Genomic DNA, 21,195 nt, shown 5'->3' with positions numbered 1-21,195 from the left:
TTCCTCTCTACAACAAAGAGGTACATCAAGCAATGGCTGTTGTCCAATGTTCTCATTCCTATAAGCTCTACTAAAGAGGTCACCGTTTCCTAGCCACAAGTAGCACAAATACTACCATTTTTTTTCTTTTAATATTGCCTTTCCATTACTTCTGATGATTGTTATTATGCTTTGGGTTTCTCAGAATTAAAGATAAAATTTAATACTGGCAGAGGGGATAAAAATGCAGCTTTTCAGAGCCGCAGCTCTGCACAGCTATCTGCATCCACCTTAATGCAGACTTTGCCTTAGACTGGTGGAAAACACGTTCCTCTAACTACTGCACACAATGTCAGAGCCAGTGTGTCTGACACAAACAGGCACAATTCTGGGATACAAGTCACAAGGAAAAATATTTTTAAGAACGAAATGCCATTGCTAGCACTTCACCTCAAACTGCCTGATTCTTGGCAGCTAGTACCCTAACACCCCAGGTCAGATTACACTAGAGGAAGTCAGTGGTTACATTTCAATAAATATTTCTACTGTGAAAACAGAAAAAGGGGAAGTTAAAAGTCATAAGCGCACAATCCATGAAGAAAACATCTGTAACCGAAACTCTCTGCTTTGAGAAATGATTGTTTCTGTCAAAGACACGAATGAGCACATCATTAACTACCACATCACTTCAGCTTTGCCAGCTCCCACTTCTCCATGCGGCTCACCAGAACAACCAGACACTTCCCAAAGGACGCTCCGCTCCCCGCGGGTGCCCCCTGGATGGTGCCCAGCAACGGCAGAACACCCGGCATGGGAGAGGGCTTTGCACCGAGAGAGGTGCCGCATGGCTGTGGGACTTTCCACGCCGTGTCGCGGGAGCAGGAGGAGAGACCCCGAGTTCTAACTTTGCCCCCATCTTCCCCGCACAGGCGTGTGTCCACGGGTAAGCCAGGCCCCGCTCAAAGCTCTGCACCCCGGTAGCTGGACGGAGGGACCGGCCGCGCGCAGGTAGCCGGGAGGCGGCGCAGTGCTTACCGGCGGTGCGGGACAGTACGGAGCGAAAAGGTGCCGGTGTCCGCGGTACCGCGCACTGCCCGCCGCCGCCGCTTTATACCTGCCGCTGCCGCTGCCTGCGTGGGCGCCCGCGCGGGGCCGCCAGCCAATCGCCACCTCGGCCGCCCGAGGAGGCCCCGTCCGTCATTGGCCGCCGAAGCCCGACTCGGCGCTGACGTCATACCCCACTCCGTGAGCGTCCCATTCACAAAAAAATCCCAGTGTGGGGCGCGGCGTGGTGCTGCGGGGCGGGGACCCTATTCACACTGCGCTGCACGGCACGGCCCCGCTTCCCCGGACTGCTCACGCGTGGCGACCTCTGCAGCAGAGGGTCCGCATTGCAGAGCGGGGCCGCTCCCTCCCCGGGATTCCCACCCCCGAGGCCGCGCTCCCCTCCCGCCCGGTGGTACCCTGCCGTCCCTCCCTGCGCTCCAACAGCGGCTGAGTTTGGGCGAGCGGGAGTTTCGTGGAGACGGGGACGGATGGAGTGTTTGTGGGGCAGGGGCACTGAGTACGTTAAGTGCCCACGGCCACTACCTCCCCCGACGGGGCACTGCTGACCCCCGTCCGAAGGGCTCAGCCCAGGTTCCCCCCTCGTTTCCCCGATAGGGGAAGGGGCACCATCGGCCAGCATCCCGTCATTCCTCTCCGGAGCGACGGACCCGGGGTACCTGCCAGCAGCCCACACTCAGCCCTGTGTGCTGCCGGGTGGGCGCACCGCCTGCACCGCGACTGGTCCGCGACATAGATCCGCGGTCCAAAATGAAGCCATCAGCATCACCATCATCATTAACATCATCACCGTCACCACCGTCACCACCATCACACAACTCTAAGGGCAGGTGCAGCGCCTTTCCGCGCACGGAAGAGGCACCCAAGAAGGGGCGGGGAGGGGGGGGGGCGGGAGCACAGAGGGGGAGCGGGGATTACCGGGCGGCTGCATGCATCACCAGTGGAGGGCCCTTTGTCACGGCCCGGCAGAGCTGCACCTGCCCGCACAGGATGTTTGCCCCGGCGCACAAGTATCCGCCCGGCGGGGGGAGGAGGGGAGGGCGGAGAGGGAGCGGCGGGGACAGTGCCCAGGGGGATGCGACGCGACACGGGGGTGGGAGAAAACGGCTGCCCGCCGGAGCGGGCGTGGGGAGGGGGTGGGGAAGTGGGCCAGGCGGACTGCTCTGCAGCGACTGGGCACGGAAAGCCTATCCACCGTCCCCCGAGAGCCGGGGACTGGGAGCGCCTTTCCTGCGCGCCACAAGTAGCAGTGTGTTTGCCGAGGACGGTGGCACCAGCAGGCACCGGCACTGCGTGCCGCCGTGGTAGAAGGAATGCCGAAGCGCTATGCCCCGGCGGTCCCGAAGTGGAGGCGCTAACCGTAGCCGGTACTCTAGGCGCGGCTCCGCCCGCTGTCGCCTCTGCCTCGCTGTGGGCCTTCCCCGTTCCCAGCGGCGGCGTCACCGTCCCTGGCAGCGGTGAGTGAGTGCTACCCGCGCCGCGCTGCCGCCGCGCCCGGCGGCGACACTGCAGCGAGCGTAGCCCCACTCACATTGCGCGGCCGCACAGTGGGGCAGGTGCTGAGCACAGCTCGATCACGCCTGTCGGTCTGTGAAACGGCTGCAGGAGCTTTGCTGGGGATCTGCCGGCCTTTCCTTGTTTGCGTCTGCAGAAGGCGGTGGCACGAGCTGCTCCCGAGGGCTGGAATCGTGCGTTACACCGGGAGGTGAATAAAGTTGAGGGGGGGGGGGACCGCGGGAGGGGTACTGCTTGGTTTTATTTGTCAAGTTTAAGGAACGCAAACATGCTGAAAAGCCTCGGCGAGCTGCTGATCATCCGCTGATGTTTTTTTCATCTTCCCATCGCTGCCCGCATCCTCTCAGTCTCCCGCAGCTCTTCAGCCCCCTTCCTGCCCAGCACGGGGGCTGCGCAGCTTCTCCCCACTCGTTTTGCAGAACGACGATTGCAAACCCTTTCCTTTTGTGGAGGGGCTGGGTTCCGGGTTTTTTTGTTTTGTTTTGTTTTTCAGATAACAAGTAGCGGGATTTACTTTTTTTCACACACGTCTGCGTAGCTCCTCAGGAGCTGCAGCTCTGGGGGGTCTCGCCCGCAGTGCTTGGCATGCAGAGACAGGTCGGTCCTAGCTCCACCACCCGGAATTCCCGAGGAAATGCCCGCAGAAGTGTGGGCTCATCCCGGCAGAGAAGTGCCTGGCGCCGGGGCTCCCCCCTGCCCACTCCCATCGCTGGCTAAACGAGCACCGCTCGTCCGCCCTGCCGGGGAGGGATCCTCCTCCCCCCGCACAGACAAGTTTTAAAATTCGTTTTAAATAGCAGTTCCACTGCACATGTGCTCAGAACGGGGATCCCCCGGGAGAAAGAGTTTAAATATTTGATTTTTAAATCTCTTCCGTTTCTCCGACACCTATTCTGATTTTTAAGCCGTTTTTCAGAGGCTGCATTTCCAAACATTGGGCAGCCCAAAGAAACGGCTCAGCAATACTCTTGCTGTTTTAACGTGTCCTGTACAGACTCAGCAACAGAAGAGGAGGAACTTAAATGACCGGGCTTCCAGTCAGACATTTCTGTCTCTGCTGGACCTTTCCTCTTTCTATGCTAACGATTAATCGTTTGCATGTCCTTTAGGGATTTATTTAACCCTTGTCCACACAGCATATTCCTTTTTTTAACCATAAAAGTTCAGATGACTCTGCTGTAATCGTGTATTTCAATTCTTTAAGGAGGTAAAAGTTAAATTTCATCTTGTGGTTGATTCCACTGGGTTCAAGCTCTTCTCTTGGCAGAGCAGCACATTCTCGGGCAGGAGCCCGAGGGATGCAGTGATTGCAGCAGTGCAGGTGCCAACGTTTCTACTTTAGGCTCTCACAGGAAGAACCATAAATTCAAAGCAACAGGTATGAATGCCAATAGATCTGCTTTTGTGCATGTATAGATGAAATAGTACTTTGGCAAGCACTTTGGCTGCTCCTTGCCAGAGCTAATGGAGGGACTCCCAGCTGGAACACTTGTCCCATTTTTTCCCCTCAGCTACACGTCATCTGCTCCCACCAGATATATTTTCTTTTTTCAAACCTCTCTTCTCTTATACATAAGATGGAGAAGAAAGTTTACCCAGTAAAAAAAATACACTCCAAATATCAGTTTGTCTGGTTTCAAAGCTGTAAGAAAGATACAGGATTTTCACAAGATAATGGTCTCTTGTTCAGTGACTGCTCTTGAGAAAGTGGAACTGCTATTGAATTAATTATTGAGAAATCTCTGAATCAGCCTGGAAGCAAATTGTCTTCCAAACTGCTTTTAACAAGCTCCCAGACTGATGTACAAAAGACATTTTGATAGAAGATCATTGATGCATTGGTTTAATCTCACTGAAACGCTCCTATGGAGCTTTTTTTTTCCTCAGTAGGTTTTGCAGTGGTTTCCCTGTACACATTCAAAACCCGTTGTGGAATTATCTAAAGCAAAATAAGCCACACCGTCCTGCCAGGGTTTGCTTGGCAAGGCAGAAGGAGCAGACTGCAAAGAAACCTCCTATGTCTCTGTCATCTTCTGACCACCTGCAGGTTCACAGAGACTCCAGCCATCCGAGGCTGCCTAGCAACATGCTCCCACCCTCTGACAACTGGCAAAGCTCAGCCATGCTCCAGGCAGACCCAGTTCTGTTATAGGCTGCACTTCCATTAGGCTGTCAAGGGGAATCCCGCAAGAGGAACTCCCGGCTCACCAAATAAAGGCAGGGTTAGACTTGCAGCATGACCAAGGCAGCTCCAGAGGTGAATTATGGAGGAAAATCTCACTCTGAAAATACTTCAAAATCGGCACCTGTTGCCACTTCAGTTTTATGCACTCTGCAGGTAAGATAAGAGTTGAACAAACTCCTTATCTGGAAAACAACCTCAGAACCTTGTTAAGCAATAGCACAGTTATAAAACTTCGATTTGATTGCTTGCTCAAGTGCTATGCTACTATCTTACATGTCACTAGAGCATGTCAGCAAAAATATGGTGAGAGACTATTCCCTGTGTTCTGAAGTTAATCCCATGATTGTTCTTTACAGGATTTAAGGATGGAAGATCTCATATCATCACTTCATGCTTTGTCTGATAGTACTGCAGTCTGATTAAGTCTCAGTGTAACTCAGTACTTTTCTCAGCCCCTTCCAGGACCGTTCTGTCCTGGCACTGTTAGATACCACATCCCTGTACGTTCCTGCTGTTCCAGTACTGTTCTCCAGGTGAGGAGGGCCAGGTGCAATTGTTTCTCAGCTGGCTGTTTAACTGTTTGACTCCTGACAAGAGGAACTCATGCAAGGGCTAAATCTGGGACCAGAATATGTCTCTCTCACTGCTGGTAAATAGTACATGAATAACAAAGACTCTAACAACATAGTATTTGCTAATCTACTTACAGCAGAGTTCCTGGTAGCCAACAGCCATATAAGACTGTCAATTAAAAATACATATTTCTAAGTTTATGCATAAGATTGACCTAAGTATACTCTGAAAGAGCCACCAAATAATATATATCAAAGCTATTTCTGAAGTTACAGTCTTTAAGCCTCCTGTCTTTAAGCCTCCTGAGTGCCTGACAGACATACAATATTTAGGCATAGTAAGACTGGGATTAAGGAAAAAGAGCTATATCAGTAACTAATGACCAAATACACAAGGGAAAACATCAGATATTTTCAAAATCTATAAAGCACCAACATCATTATAGGGTTAGCTAAGGAGATAATTGTAACATGGCTCTATCATAATGATATAGGTGTTAAGAAGAGCTATGTGAGTGTGATAGACAACACCTGCATATAACTCTAAACTTGTCAGTGGGCTTAAGAAACTAATTTCTTCAGTGAGAAGATTGCCTATTCTACATACATCTATATAGATCTCTTCCTTTTCCCTGCCCTGCCTGCAAAGAAAAGATTTTTCTTTACATTTCTGGCTATAAAAAAGTTGTTTTCATGTATGCCATTTTATAAATAACAGCATGACTTCACTGGACAAGAAACATTACATTAGGAATGGAAATCACTTCAGCCTGATAAAGAATTACCTTGTTTTCTAGAAGTGCATCAAGGATGACAGTGCTAAAGAGTAAGAAAGCCAAAGCCTGTTCAAACAGTAGCTGAATACAAGTCTTTGAGATATTTAATGGAACTTAGAAACTACTTAATTTTTCTCCCTAGAGAATTTTCTCTCCCTAGAATTTTCATCAGGATCTTCATGTCATTACTAAAAGAACAGCCACCTCTGTCAGTATATTTCTTCAAAAGTCAAAGCTTTGTATATGTATGTATAGTCACTCCCTCTCAAAGCATTGCTTTCTGCTTTTCTGGAGAAGGCAGGAACGCAAAAATTTCCTGTTACTTGATTGTCTCCAACTTTTCCTTACAGAATTTATAATGCAAAGTAATTGTAAGTATTGATGACTAGGATGTTTTAGAATTTAATAAAAATACCTGCTTTAATGGGTTTCTCTACTCAGCCATAATTTTTTATAACTGGGAAAAAAAAATCTCAAAACAAAACCCCACCACCCTTTACTCATGCTATGAGTCTGCTCCTTTGACCATTGTGATTAAGATGAGTAACACCTTCCCAAAGAAGCAATTCAGCACAAGCTGCCCCCACACTACTGAACAAATGAAAGAAAAAAAAATTAATAAACAAACCAACCCAGGATCAGTGAGAAACTGGCATGGAGTCTTGGCCTTGGATGGCCATTGGAGCTCACATCCCTAAACCTATGTTGTTAAGTGATTTTATCTGTTCACAAGGGTTTATTTATCATTTACTTTTGACAACTTTCAGTCACATTTATCCAAGCTGGTCCTTTTTTAAACTCCCATTTAATCATGCATCCTTTAGAGGTTCTTGGATCTTTAATCTTGGCTGATTCACACTTGGCTTGACCAAAAGGGATTTTACTGGTTTGCAGTCATGCTTTGCAGTTCCTCTTCCTCTATTACAGCAGGTAGCATCACTGTCTCTTCTCCACCATCAAGGCTCAAACACTACATAAGGTCAGTTTTGACTGTTCTCATTCCTGCTTGAAGATAACTGTCAAATCTTGTCTACTTTTTTCTTCATACAAGCCTCTTCCTCTCTAGCCAAACATTTGGACTTTTCTTCTGTATGTTTTTTCCTCAGGTCTTTCCTGTGCTATTTTCTTTTCCTGTTGCGCTTGCAGCACTTAGCAAAGCAACAGCCTTTGCTGTGTTTGAGTTCTTGACCACCTGCCCTCTCAGCAACATCTGAGGCCTTCCTCAGCTTTTCTGCCATGTACTCTCAGGTTAGTATCGCTACTTGCAACGTAGAATGTCCCATCCCAGGAATATACTGAGAATTAAGCATTAGATTACCAAGCATGCAGTGCGTTTTGATCAGTCACGTTATTAATGAACTTAATCAGAATAGATTAATTATAAGTTTAGATCTTAGCGATGTTCTTGTGAATCCGTGCAGCGATATTGAGTTCAACGAAAAAAGAAATCTCAAGTTCGAGGCACATAGCACGGAAATTTTTTCAGGGCAGGAATGTTTCCGTTGTACTTAAATTGTACTGTGTAAAACAGCAGCGAGGAGCAGCAAAACCAGCGCGCTTGTCACTGCGCACTCGGCAGGTGTCAGCACTGCCGGAGACGTCTCGGTCTCTCCACCAACTCCAGCCCCAGGACACCACTCCGATGAGCAACAGCAGCCCGCACGCCTCATGGCTGCGACCTCCCTGGTGCTGGGCCACCCGAACTGGGGTCGTTTCCTACCGTGCTCAGCAGCACAGTTCGCCGGACTCCTTCCCTCCGCCCAGTGCAGTCCCGCCGCTGGCTGGGGCCCAGATCCGAGGGCAAGCAGCGCAGCACCAGGAGCTGCAGGCACGGCCCGTGAGGCTGTCACCTGCCTGCCTGCCTGCCTGCAACGACTCGCCACAGGCACAGCCCCGACCGCAGGTGGGACGGCCAGGTGGGTAACGCGGCAAGGCTCGGCGGCTCCGAGGGAGCTGGGAAGACATCTCAAACTGAGAATCTTTGCTTGCAACAGGCACAGCCTGGGCTGCAGGGCGAAGGCGGGAATCACACGGCGGGTTCGCCACAACACTGACGGGAGCGACTTCTAGTGCTATTCCAGACAGGACAGCAAAGCCAGACCATGCGGGCACAGGGCCCGTTTTCTGCACCCCCGTAGGACGCCAGCCCCGTACCCGGGCACCAGTCATTAGCAGATATCCCGCATCCCTGCCGTCGCCGGCCGAGCCAAGAAACCGCGGCCTGACGCGAGGGGCGGAGCCGCCGCGAGCCAATGGGCGCGGCGCGGAGATGTCCCCGCCCAATAGGGGCGGTGGGCCGGGAGGCGGCAGGAGGAAGCGGCGCGATGGGGCCGGCGGCAGCGGTGGGAGGCCTGCGTCCGGCGGGCGGCGGCGCCTGCCTCCTGCTGCTGGCCGCCGTGCTGGTGGTGCTGGCGCTGGTGGTGCGGCAGCTGCTGAAGCAGCGGCGGCCACCCGGCTTCCCGCCCGGCCCCACGGGGCTACCTCTCATCGGCAACATCCACGCCCTGGGCGCGGAGCAGCCGCACATCTACATGCGGCGGCAGAGCCAGATCCACGGGCAGGTACCGCCGCTCAAGCGACATCTGCTGCCGCCTCGGGGTCCCCCTGGAGGGGAAGAGGGGTGGGCTGGGGCCAGGAGGGCAGTGCTGCCGGTGATAGAACCCGGGCAATCGGCAGCTGTCCCGCAGATCTCGGTTGCCGGGGAGCCCCGGGTCAGCGCCGGCGGCGCGGCGCGTCCGGCCGGGGCTGTCCCGCCACCTGGTCCCGACCCGGAGTGGCTGTCGGTGCCTGTGCTCTGGCGGGAAGTTCCAGCACGGCGGGCGGAGGCGGATGCCCCGGGGAGAAAGGAGCAGCACGATGGGAGGAGCCCCGCCGCCGTCTAACGGGAGCAGAGGAAAGGGCCCTTATCCTGTCGGCGGGCGAGCCCGGGGCGCAACGCTCTGGCAAAGAGGCGCTGCGGACAGCCCCTGCAGTGGGAGCGGGCAGAGCAGCAGAGCTATCCCCTCCGTTCAGCCGGTGCTGCCGCTGTAGGGAGCCCCGCTGTGGCTGCTGGTAAAATGCTTTAGCTCCTGTCCTTCTAGACCTCGTGTTTCTTTTCATTAGTTTTAAACCAATCTACTCTTACAAGCCTCACAGAAGTTAAACCCAAACTAGGTGCAGCAGGGAAGGGCAGGCAGTTCCCTTTTGTTGGGGTGTATGTGCACATCTGTGTACACAAATGCACTCCCATAGGGTTTGGTACCATCTGGCCAGTCACTGCACACCCTGGCCAGCCACTGCTTGAGCTTGTACATCTCTAGACCATTTCTAACCCCTGCGGTGCTAGCACTGGAGAGATGTGAAGGGTTGAGCTGTGTGTCCAACCAACAACAGTTTGTCTAGAAAATGACATTCTTCAAACCTCTAGAACACAAACAGTTTGCAGAAATACACTGGGTGTCTTTTGTCACATACACTAGAAGAGTCATTATAACAGAAAAATACAAAGTCTGCTAAAATAAAATAGTCATAGAATTGCTTGAGTTGGAAAAGACCTTTAGGGGCATTGAATCCAACTGTTAACCCAGCACTGCTAAGTCCAACCCTTAAACCATGTCACTAAGGACCATGTATACACATCTTTTAAATACCTCCAGGGATGGTGACTCAGCCACTTTCCTGGGCAGCCTGTGCCTGTGCTTGACAACCCTTTTGGTGTCAATGCAGTGGTCACAGAATGTATGATTAGGCTATGTATAATTATTGCATATTGTGGAGGTTAATGCTTCTTAAGGAAAAAATGGAGTTTCATATAAGCAAAAATACAGATTTATAATGCTGTGAAAAGTATGCAATGAGAGATAGGATTTCAATCTAGAGTTTAGCCTCAGTTTTGATTTTTACAGCTTAGGCCAAGATTTTCATTTTGTTTATCCTGTGTGTGCCTTCTGCAGGATGTATTGAAACTTTCTGCAAAGCATCTAGTGCTAACCACTTCTGGAAACGGGAGATGGGGCTAGCTGGGCTATGCTGTCATTTGTTGGCTGTCATCCTGGCTCTTACTTCTGTCACCTGATGGTTCTTTGGGAGCCTGTGCAAAGTAAGCTGGTGTCCAGTTTCAGAGATGGAAAGGACTGGGTGCAGCTTGGTTGTTGTCACAACTGACACCGCTTATGTGTATGCCATTATTAAGTGACGTTGGAAGTCTTCATGATAGGAATTTGGTAGCTTCAGTCACAGTGCCCTTAACCAAATTCAGCTATTGAAGTCTGCCTTAACTTAGGCAGCGACGAGGAGCAGGTACAAGGAGCTTTCCTCCCTCCTGTGGAAATAGTCTCAGTGAATTAGGAAAGTAGACAACATAGGTACTTTATTTCTAGTCCTTATATGAAAAACCTGTACCTTATATCTAATAGTGTTATATACTCATAGCTACTGTTAGGAGACAGTACATCCTTTCTGAAAACTATGCATTGCCCTACTGAATTCATGGTTTTTAATGACTTTATGAAAGCATCCCCAGTGCTTACTTAGGAGAACAGGTTGTGTTAGGTGCACAGCAAAGCACAGAATGTAGTGTGGGGCAGTTTATCTTTTGACCAAGTAAATTAGCTGACAACAGGCTCTACTCTGTAGTGCCATAGCTACATCACTTCTGGTTATCCGTGCGGCCTGCTGAAGCTTACCCAAGTCTCTATTTTACATGATTGTTCAGTGTTGTTGCACTTTTCTGTTGCTTTTTTACTTCTTTTCATTATTTGTTAAGATTTGCTTGTAATAGCATTTAAAAATTTTCATTATATGTTCCCCTCAAAGATCTTCAGCCTTGATCTGGGTGGTATATCTGCTATTGTACTGAATGGCTATGATGCAGTCAAAGAATGCCTTGTTCATCAAAGTGACATCTTTGCAGACAGACCCTCTCTTCCCTTGTTTAAGAAGCTGACAAACATGGGAGGTAAGTGATAATGCCTTATATATATAAATGCAATTTTTGGCCAATAGGTGGGTTTGTGATCATATGAAACATTGGTTTTAGCAGTTTTCTCTACTTATCTCCTTTCATAAAGTACTTGCTGCTTCTTTAAAGATACTGTTTGGAAAGGATTGTTACTCTTGGACTATGTTCCATAGCAAGATACCTGTAATTTTCTTTTTGGTCTTGTTTTTTCCTTATTACATAATTCTGTTATCTTATGGGGGAAAATAAAGCGTTGCATAAAATACTGTGTCAAAATATTTTTTCAGGCTTACTGAACAGTAAATATGGCAGAGGATGGACAGAACATCGCAAATTAGCTGTAAATACCTTTCGAATTTTTGGATATGGTCAAAGGTCTTTTGAACACAAAATTTCAGAAGAATCTACATTTTTTCTTGATGCCATTGATACGTACAAAGGCAGGCCATTTGATCTTAGGCACTTGATAACAAATGCTGTTTCAAACATTACCAATTTGATTATTTTTGGAGAACGTTTTACATACGAAGATACTGAATTTCAGCACATGATTGAGATTTTTAGTGAAAATATTGAACTAGCTGCTAGTGCTTCTGTATTTTTATATAATGCTTTTCCTTGGATTGGTATCTTGCCATTTGGGAAACACCAGCAGCTGTTTAAAAACGCAGCTGAAGTCTATGACTTTCTTCATGAGCTTATTGAACGTGTCTCTGAAAACAGGAAGCCTCAGTCACCTCGACATTTTGTAGATGCATATTTAGATGAGATGGATTGCAGCAAAAATGATCCAGAGTCTACATTCTCAAGAGAAAACTTAATTTTCTCCGTTGGAGAACTCATCATAGCTGGGACAGAAACCACAACAAATGTTTTAAGATGGGCAGTGTTATTTATGGCTCTTTATCCAAACATTCAAGGTAAGAACTTTGACATTTTGAGGAACTGATATACTTTCGTATGGCAAATTCAAAATGCTTTTACAAAGTAGTGCAGTGATCCATAACTATAACCAGAAAAGAAGGTCTGTGTGTATTATTCTGGTGTATCATTTACCAAATATACCATGAACAGATGTGAAAAGCTTATTTTATATGCAGGTGAAGAGGATATCAAAAGTCAATTATGATGATAAAACTGGTGAATATAGTCTTTATGAAGCTTTAACATTTTTAATAAAGTATTATTGTATTTCAGTTTAGTGTTATGATGTGTAATATTGGTTGGCAGATATACTGATTTATGTAGTTAAATATTGGTTGGCAGATGTACTGATCTATGTAATTAAATAAGCAAATACAATTACAGATTAAAGTAAAAATGAAAAAAAATCAACAAAAATTAAAGTCAGGTTGTGGTTAACAGTTTAGGTACAATTTCTTTCTATCCTCAGTTCACAAGAGTAAATTAAAGAATATAACACAATAAACATCAGCTTTTCTTCTTCTTCCTAACAGGTCAAGTTCAAAAAGAAATCGATTTAGTTATTGGCCCTAACAAAATGCCCACCTTAGAAGAGAAATGTAAGATGCCATACACTGAGGCTGTGCTGCATGAAGTTCTAAGATTCTGCAATATAGTTCCACTAGGCATTTTTCATGCGACTTCCAAAGATACTGTGGTGCGTGGTTACTCTATTCCTGAAGGCACTACAGTCATTACAAACCTCTACTCTGTTCACTTTGATGAAAAATACTGGAGCAATCCAGAAGTGTTTTCTCCGGAGAGATTTCTGGACAGCAGTGGACAGTTTGTCAAGAAAGATGCATTTGTTCCTTTTTCACTAGGTAAGACTGATTCCTTTCACTGTTCCTTTTTTGTAAGTTGAGAGATGTATAACATACAAGTGAGAGCAGTAAACCAAAAATGGACAGTGAAAGAAAATATCCACAGTTCTGATGAAACAGCGACTGAAGGAGCAGGGGCTGTTTAGTTTGAAAAAGAGGAGGCTGAGGGGAGACCTCATTACTGTCTACAACTACCTGAAAGGACATTGTAGAGAGGCTGGTGCTGGTCTCTTCTCACAGGTAATTAGGGATAGAAAAAGAGGAAATGGCCTCAAGCTGTGATTGAGTAGGTTTAGACTGGACATTAGGAAAAAATTTTCAAGGAAAGAGTGGTCAGGCATTGGAGTGGGCTGCCCAGGGAGGTGGCTGAGCCACCAACCCTGGATGTGTATAAGGGTCATTTGGATGTGGTGCTTGGGGATACGGTTTAGGGGTGAACCTTCTAGAGTAGGGTTACTGGTTGGACTTGGTGATCCTAAGGGTCTTTTCCAATCTGAATGTTTCTATGATTTTAAAGATACTCAGTATAATCCACAGTGGACATAACACATTATAGCACAGTATCTTTTATACAGATGAGCTTACTATTATATATATACTATGAAAAAAAAAAAGACATCAATATATCTTCCCATCTGTCATTGCAGTACATAAGCGTTATTCTTTTCACAATTAATAGTCAATGGCTGTTATAATTAGATTCAGGTAATTTACACAACCAGCTTTCAAATTTCAGCACTTGGATCAGCACTAGATACTGCATATTTTATTCAGAACAGTGACCATATTGCATTGTATTCTGCCCTAAGGAAATATTCTGGAAGTCCTAAATCATTATGGATTTGTCTTTTGGTATCTATGAGTGGACAATTTACCTTACATAGGATTATCAACCTGAAAAACATGGTGTTCTGTATAAAGTAATGGGCTAATGGCCAGGGCTACACTTGCAGTCCATGGAAAGTCACAACTTTGTGTTTGCTTATCCGGGATGCTCTTTTTCCAAAATATAGGGAGACAAGGTAATTCCCTTGGAATAGATGCACAGCATCTAGATAGCCAAAGTTAGATATGATGAAGTCCACCTTTACATCTATTACGCTTGTCTGTTTAATCTTAGCAGTTCCAGATGTTGTTCTCCATTCATCTGTGTCTTCCACAGCCACATTCACTTCCTGTAACTAGTCATGGAACAGAAACTGCTATTTAAAGGCATTATCCAGACCTGTTTCATATCTTTCTACTTATGTTATCATAATTGCCGGGTAATAATGACTGGCAGTAGATGTAATTAAGAAAATAAGGGACAAAGGCTGAAATTCCATTTTTTTAAACTCTTCTGTCTAGATTGGCACTTCAAGACAAGATAAAGTACCTAACAGCTTATCTGAGTAAACTGGGCAGAACTATTTACTAAGGAATTTGTGTAACGAGAGGAACAAATTCACTAAAACCTGTTTCATGCTGTAAACTATCACCTATCCTCTTCCAGAATACTACCAGCAAGTTCATACAGCTCCTCTTAGAACAGAAAAATGACCATTTGTATTCCTACTAAGTGAAAATGTAATTGAGCACATTTTAAGTTTTTTCAAAACCTTCTTTTTCAATCCAGGAAGAAGACATTGTCTCGGAGAGCAGCTAGCTCGAATGGAAATGTTTCTGTTTTTCACTTCATTACTGCAACGATTTCACCTGTGTTTTCCTCATGGTGTGATTCCAGATCTCAAACCAAGATTAGGCATGACATTACAACCACAGCCATACCTCATCTGTGCCAAAAGACGGTGAAGAGAAGGGTCTAGACTTGTCAGGTGGAGCATAATGCTCCAAGCTGCAGCTGAAGATCCACTTTGCCTTCTGTTTCTAAATGTGTTCACGTCTCAGAAGAACAAAAATTTAAAGGATTTGCAGATAAATTCTATTTATGCACAAGTTTATAGTTTCTTTTTACTTGGATTTAACAAAAAAATACCCTCAACCAAAAATGTGAAATATGTCCTGTGTTTGAACTTGATGTTTTCACGCCAGCAGTCTGGTTTGAGTCTGACTTCTGACTCAGCTGTTAAATATTTAATTCCTTAGCAAGCCATTTTACTTAAAGGATATTTTTATAAGGATGGAGAATATGGGTCAAAATGTTTACTTTGACTCATTCATGGAAATTTAATTTACATTATTCCAGCTAAGATGTTCTTTTTAATTCTCCATTAAGTTTATACAGCTAAAAGGTTTTAAAGGTATCTATTTAAATTTCTGTAACTCAGAATAAATTGTCTTTTCTAGCCACGACACACAAATTGTCTATTAAAGCATTTTAATCCTTCCTTCTCTTTGCTCTGTCTTCCCAGCTGGTCATAATTTTCCAGTGAATGAGATAACCACATGAATTCACTTCTAAGATCTTTTATGGCTTGCTTCTCATTTAGTAACATGTATAAAGTGTTCACTTACGCCATTCTCCTGACAATTACAGCAATCATTTGTGGCAGGTTATTGCATTTTCAGACATGTCCTCCATCACCTGCATGTGTAAAGCATAACAGCATGATTTCTCTCTGCCTAAGGACACTGGGAAAAAAGTGCTTCTTCCTACCACTCACATGCAACTGTGCTACAAGTCAAGAATATAAGGTGCTCATGAGTCTGACCAGAGAAGAGATATTTTTGGGAGGGGGAGTGGAATAAGGTGGGGAGAAACAAGATTCTAAATGGATTTTAAGCACAAGTTTTAGGCAGAACAGCTACTCTTGATTTCTGCCAGTTTCATGTTTTATTCTTGACAGCTGCTGCTTTATGGTTACTGGTAGATAAAGATTCATATATGCAGGCCCTACAGGACCTGACACTCTAAATATTGTACGTTCAGTCCCAACAATGTAGAGAGGAGTAAGGCCTCAGATCAGAGTTCAGAACAAAAGACACTGAGCAAGCAGCTATTTAAGGACAGAGCTGAATATTAGACCTTGGTCTTCTTACAGCTTATGCTTCAACTTGGACCTGCAGGAAAGTTCAAAGGCAAGAATTGGTATTTTTCTGCTGACCTGATGCTTTCAGCTTCTACTGAGCAGAAATACTTTCTTCTGAAACAGCAAAAGAACAGAGCTAATACCAGCCCATTTCTATAACAGCCTATTGACTTAAGATGCAGCAGGTCCAGATGAGATTACCTACTCTGTTTCAGGGTAGTCAGACCCATGTGTCTCACAGACAGCACCTCAGACACATTCCTGATGCTCTGAAGGGGTTGGGCAGGCTCGTCCTTTGCTGAATAACTGCCTTTCTGTAGACAAGGTTTCTGATTCAAACCAGGGGAGAAAGGAGGTAAGACTGCTTGCTCTGCATTGGACACACCATGAAAGCTGTGAATGAATGTACTGGCAAACACTGGGGCTTAGGAGTCAAGACTGGCGTTGTTCCTGGATACCTGCCTACATAGGTGTTGGGTGCTTGTGAAATGCTTAGGTAAGGATTGTGAAATTTACCAAAGTTAGTATGAAGCAACACCGAACAGAAGAGTTCAGTGCTACAGTTCTGGATTCATAGTGATCCCACCCTGTGCTGTTGCATCAGATGGCCAGAGTTTTGTTACTAGGCTTACCTTCTGGGATGCAAAATCTCTACATCCTGGGGTTAAAAAATAGTGTAAAAAATCCTAATTGAGATAGGGAGAGGATTAAAACCAAGAACCAGCTCTCACAGGGGCTACACTCAAGCTGCTGCCCAGTAGTAATTCCCTTCTGCTGAGGTATTTTGAGATCTAACTCCTGGCTAGTCTTTAATCCATTTAATGAGAACCACATTGATTATATGTCATTCTGGTTTCTAAATCAAAGTGTCTTAGAAAAGCCTCAGAATATCAATCCAAACTTTTACCATGATCTGCCAACTTACAGTCTCATTTAAGCAATCAAATCCATTTGACAAACTGTCTTTTTTATAAATCTATGCCAGTATTAGTTATATTTACATGTTTAATTCTGGATACACTTTTTCATTATTTTCCCTCAGACTCAGAATTATCCTAACAACCCAATTTAATAATTTGAAATATTGACATAATAATAGGATTTTTTTTTTTTCAGTCCTCTGGAATTTCTCTATTGTATCAAGTAATGAACGTCAGTAGCCAGACAGCAGTTCAGAATTTCCTGGTGAGAGTTTTATATCTAGCATAGCTGGCTGCTATTTAACATTGGTTTGGGATTAAATGTTGATACATTAACTAGTATATATTTTCCTGGTTGTAAAATTTAAGGATGGAAAAAGACATTAACTAATGTGTTGAAGTAAGATTGTTCCCATTTGCAGAAGGTTTTCCTGTCCAGTTTACAACTGGAAGCACTGCTTCCACATACCTGTGTATCACAGTCACAAGGAGAAACTTGCATGTACCTTCTCTGTAACTCCACTGCCATTCCCAAAGGCAGGGAAGGACTTTTAGCTGTAAACATAGCTAAAAATGCATATTCAGCTTGGCTTTGCTGCTCCCTGTGCGATTCAACCCGAGCTTGAGGTGAAGTCACAGATCTTTCTGCATTTGTTCTGGTGATACCTCCTTAAACATCATCATTGTGTTTCCACTGCAACTGTTTTCTAGTAATGCTGCAGAAGTGATAAACTTGTAATTCTGAAAACAACTCAGCTGATTTACATTTATTTCATACACTCACGCTGCAATCTATTCATTTCACAGGGTATGTTTTTGACCTCCTGTTGGCCAGATCCAGTATCAATAAAAGGAAGGCCTTTCCTTCTGGACTCTGGCCTTTTCGGACATGTCCAAATATAAATTCAGATGCCCATGAGCCAATGACATAGAAAACAAGCACAGGGTGAGGGAAATCTGTATTGAAAAGCTGCAACATTGTAGATTGCTGCAAGGTACTTCTACTGATTTATGAGCTGAGCAAATAAATAGCATGTGATCGTCATACCAGGGCAGCACCATGTCCAAGCTAATATGCTTCCATTTCAGAATGATTTATTATTTCAGACCTGGTGACACACTGGCACTGTTAGAACGTTTTTGGCTAAACTGGAGACTCAAGCACGACTCCAGAACATAGACCACAGAAATGTACCGTAGAAGGTACTGGCTAGAGACGCAGCCACCGCTCAATTCATTTGCTTGGTTTACCAAACACACGAGTAAGTGACTTGATTTGCTACAGCTGTCTAAACAGAGAACAAAAAGGGGATAAAAGAACATTTCAGTAACTAGATATGAATATTAAACAGAGGTCAAGGTGAAATATCTTTAAACTAGGAAGCAGGTGAATACTTTGTACAGCTTTAGATGAAGACTGAGGCATGTAAACAAACATTATGACAGTTATTCCTGGATTGTTACAGAAATCTTTGCACTGTCTTCAGCATGAGAAGTAAACCACAGACATTTACAGAAGTCCCTCCTCTCAGTCATCAGCTTGTATTTACTATTCTCTGTATTTCAAACCTCTGCTAGCTCTTCAAAGAGTAAAAGCAGTCTGGGCTCACATACCAAGCAGATCTTTTCTTGATTTAGTATGTTGTTCTGCTACACAATTAGATTCTGAATCTAATTCCAATTCAGGCTGTCCAAATAGTGAAAAGAAACTATCAATCTACCTTTTTTTTTTAAAGTCTCAATTTAGCCTAATGGTTTATAAAAGCACTAGCAAGTACCTGACACAGATTGTGTTAAAATGGCACAATCACCTCAGAAGTAGAAAGTTCAGAGAAAACACCGTAAAATATAGTGAAATCACTTTAAAAAAGGAGTAACAATAAGATTATGTAATTTTTGCAACAATGCATTGAATGGAAAAATAAAAGGATTATGGATAAATAGGAGGGAAAAGAAAAGATCAAAATGGTGAAGATGCCAGATTAGAATTTATCTTTGGACTATTCAAGAAGAGTTTCAAAGGCAAACTCTCAGAGCACATTAGTCTGTGAAGGTACAGACATGCACTGTCACAGCAGCTAGATGTCTCAGGTGACTAATCAAGATCAAATTAAACTTTTGTTCTGCAAATATTATGCCTTATTTAGTCCTTTCATACAATACAATTTGAAGATCAGCAGAGTTTTCCATTTCTAGATTATCCCTTTAGATATTTTTGAAGGCTGTCAACTATCTCCGTGTTGATGTGATTAGAATTAGGCAGAACCCATACTCAGAGTGGTCATTTCTTAGGAAGGCTGCCAGACTCTAGGAGACATTACGTTTGTTACATTCTTCTGAATAAGTAACATTCCAAATAGATTAAATCCATTAAAATAATGGAGCATATCAGGAATGTGCAATCTAATCCAAGATCTTACTATTACTGCAGCAGATGGCTGCTTGCCTAAAATTTTACATGTAATCTATACCAGCCTTCAGTAATATACCAGAAACCAGAATAAACTTACTCTTTATTCCCCTGCTCTTTTCCAGTGCTAACTTCCTTCTCTACTCTCATCCTAAAAAGAAAAAAAATACGTACTTTTAATATGCATAAACTATGATTTACCAGAAGCAAGAAAACAAAAAAACAAAACCCAAAAACCATTATGTATTTAAAAAAGAAAAGATGAGCTTCTTGCATTACAGGTAAATTTATTAGGATGCTTAACCACATTAGTCCCACTATTAGCATCTCAGCAACAGGGTCCATGCTGTATGCCCCATGGACACTCTTACACCTTCACTAAAATGATAAAAAGGATAGCTCATTTTCCATTCAGGTCCTTCACTAACATAGATAAGCCAGGAGGGTTCCATACCTATAAGAAATGAAATTTAGGAAGTAGAATCTCTACAGATAAAATATTGTAGAGAATTCCTGTTATTTTCACATAATTAAGTTTCCTTTCTTGACATGCCTCCCTATATATGGAGTCCAAATGCCCTTTTGATTCTCTCCACAACAAGCTCAGTTTAAAAAATAACACTGGTGAACACATACCACAGCAGAAATGATAATATTCTTAGTCTTAAGATTACAAATTAGGCTTATAAAGCCTAATTTTGCCAGGAAAAACAGAGATGCTTATGACCCTGCTTGTGCCTATACAGGTTAGGAAGTTAATTTAATTGCCCTGGGGTTTTTTGTTTCCTGAAGCACTGAGGTTACTTTTTAAAGCCCCTTCCAGATAACTTCAGATCTTGATCCACAACAAAATCATTTACATCATATAAAGACAAGCTGTTTCTCTCTCCAAAATTGTACAGACTAAACTGTCCTAGTAAAAAGGAAAATGCAACATACCTTAATACTGCATTTTAGGTATGGTCTCTAGAATATTCAAGTTCTTCATGTCATAGCTAGTGTCACAATTACAAACTTGAAAAGAGACCGCAACGATAATTCGTTGCTGATTGCAATAAAACTCAGTGCTAAAGGCTAAATTTTCTCTTAAAACCCTGACTTGCTTAATCTAGTCCTGTAACTATATGAATTACATCATCTTCAAAAAGATCCAGCATCTCCTAGCGTCTTAATTATCATAGAATCAGTCAGAGTTGGAAGGGACCACAAGGATCATCTAGATCCAATCCCCCTGCCATGGCCAGGGACACCTCACACTAGATCAGGCTGGCCAGAGCCTCATCCAGCCTGGCCTTAAACACCTCCAGGGATGGGGCCTCAAGCACCTCCCTGGGCAACCCATTCCAGGCTCTCACCACTCTCATGGTGAAGAACTTCTTCCTCACGCCCAGTCTGAATCTCCCCACTTCCAGCTTTATTCCATTCCCCCTAATCCTGTCACTACCTGATATCCTAAAAAGTCCCACCCCAGCTTTCTTGTAGGCCCCCTTCAGATACTGGAAGGCCAGTATACACTTTCATAACACCTAGAGAGGGCCATATAGTTTAAGAAATATTTAAAATACAAGCTTTAGCAAATTAACACTAGACAATTAAAAAAAAAAAATTAAAAAACCTTTTGGCTGCTTCATTTCCATTTATTCATAAACTGACAGCCAGACAATCTTAACTCTGGCTGAGCTTCAGCCCTTGTCTGTTTTTTTCCAAAGTATCCTCACTCTTTCCCTCAACAAAGATTATGGCTCGTGGGAAACGCATTACCAGTTAAACATGCAGTAAATGAAAAGCTCTTCACATTCCCTGAAGTAGATTCAGCTGACATACCCAATTCCTGTTGTTTGAACGTTGCTTATTGACTATTTTATATCCTTTTGCACGTTTTCTTCCTGCTATTTAAAGGCATCAATATAAGATCTCAACTCTAGTCCTAGTATTTTAAAAATAGGTCCAGAAAGAATCTCAGCAAGTTATGCAGTTTGCTCATCTGACCCAGGAATGTTTTCTTGAAAGCTGTTTTTCAGACTTGATTTTCAAAGACTTCCTTACTACTCCAAGGCAATCTACTTCTACAAGTCACA

At 44.3% G+C, this 21,195-nt stretch overlaps 1 protein-coding gene across 1 annotated transcript; it reads left to right on the top strand.

Annotated features, from left to right (window-relative positions):
• Nucleotides 1-10,951: 10,951 nt before the first annotated feature.
• On the top strand, nucleotides 10,952-14,609 carry LOC128973903 (vitamin D 25-hydroxylase). Its single transcript, XM_054390387.1, is given in 4 exon segments — nucleotides 10,952-11,032; nucleotides 11,729-11,951; nucleotides 12,489-12,818; nucleotides 14,434-14,609. Coding segments are annotated over 4 exon segments (810 nt in total).
• The last annotated feature ends 6,586 nt before the right edge of the window (nucleotides 14,610-21,195 follow it).

The sequence above is a fragment of the Indicator indicator genome, chromosome 21 (assembly GCF_027791375.1).
Source record: "Indicator indicator isolate 239-I01 chromosome 21, UM_Iind_1.1, whole genome shotgun sequence".
NCBI classification, from domain to species: Eukaryota; Metazoa; Chordata; class Aves; order Piciformes; family Indicatoridae; genus Indicator; species Indicator indicator.
Note: the sequence above shows the minus strand (reverse complement) of the source record. Positions and strands in the feature narration are given on the sequence as shown.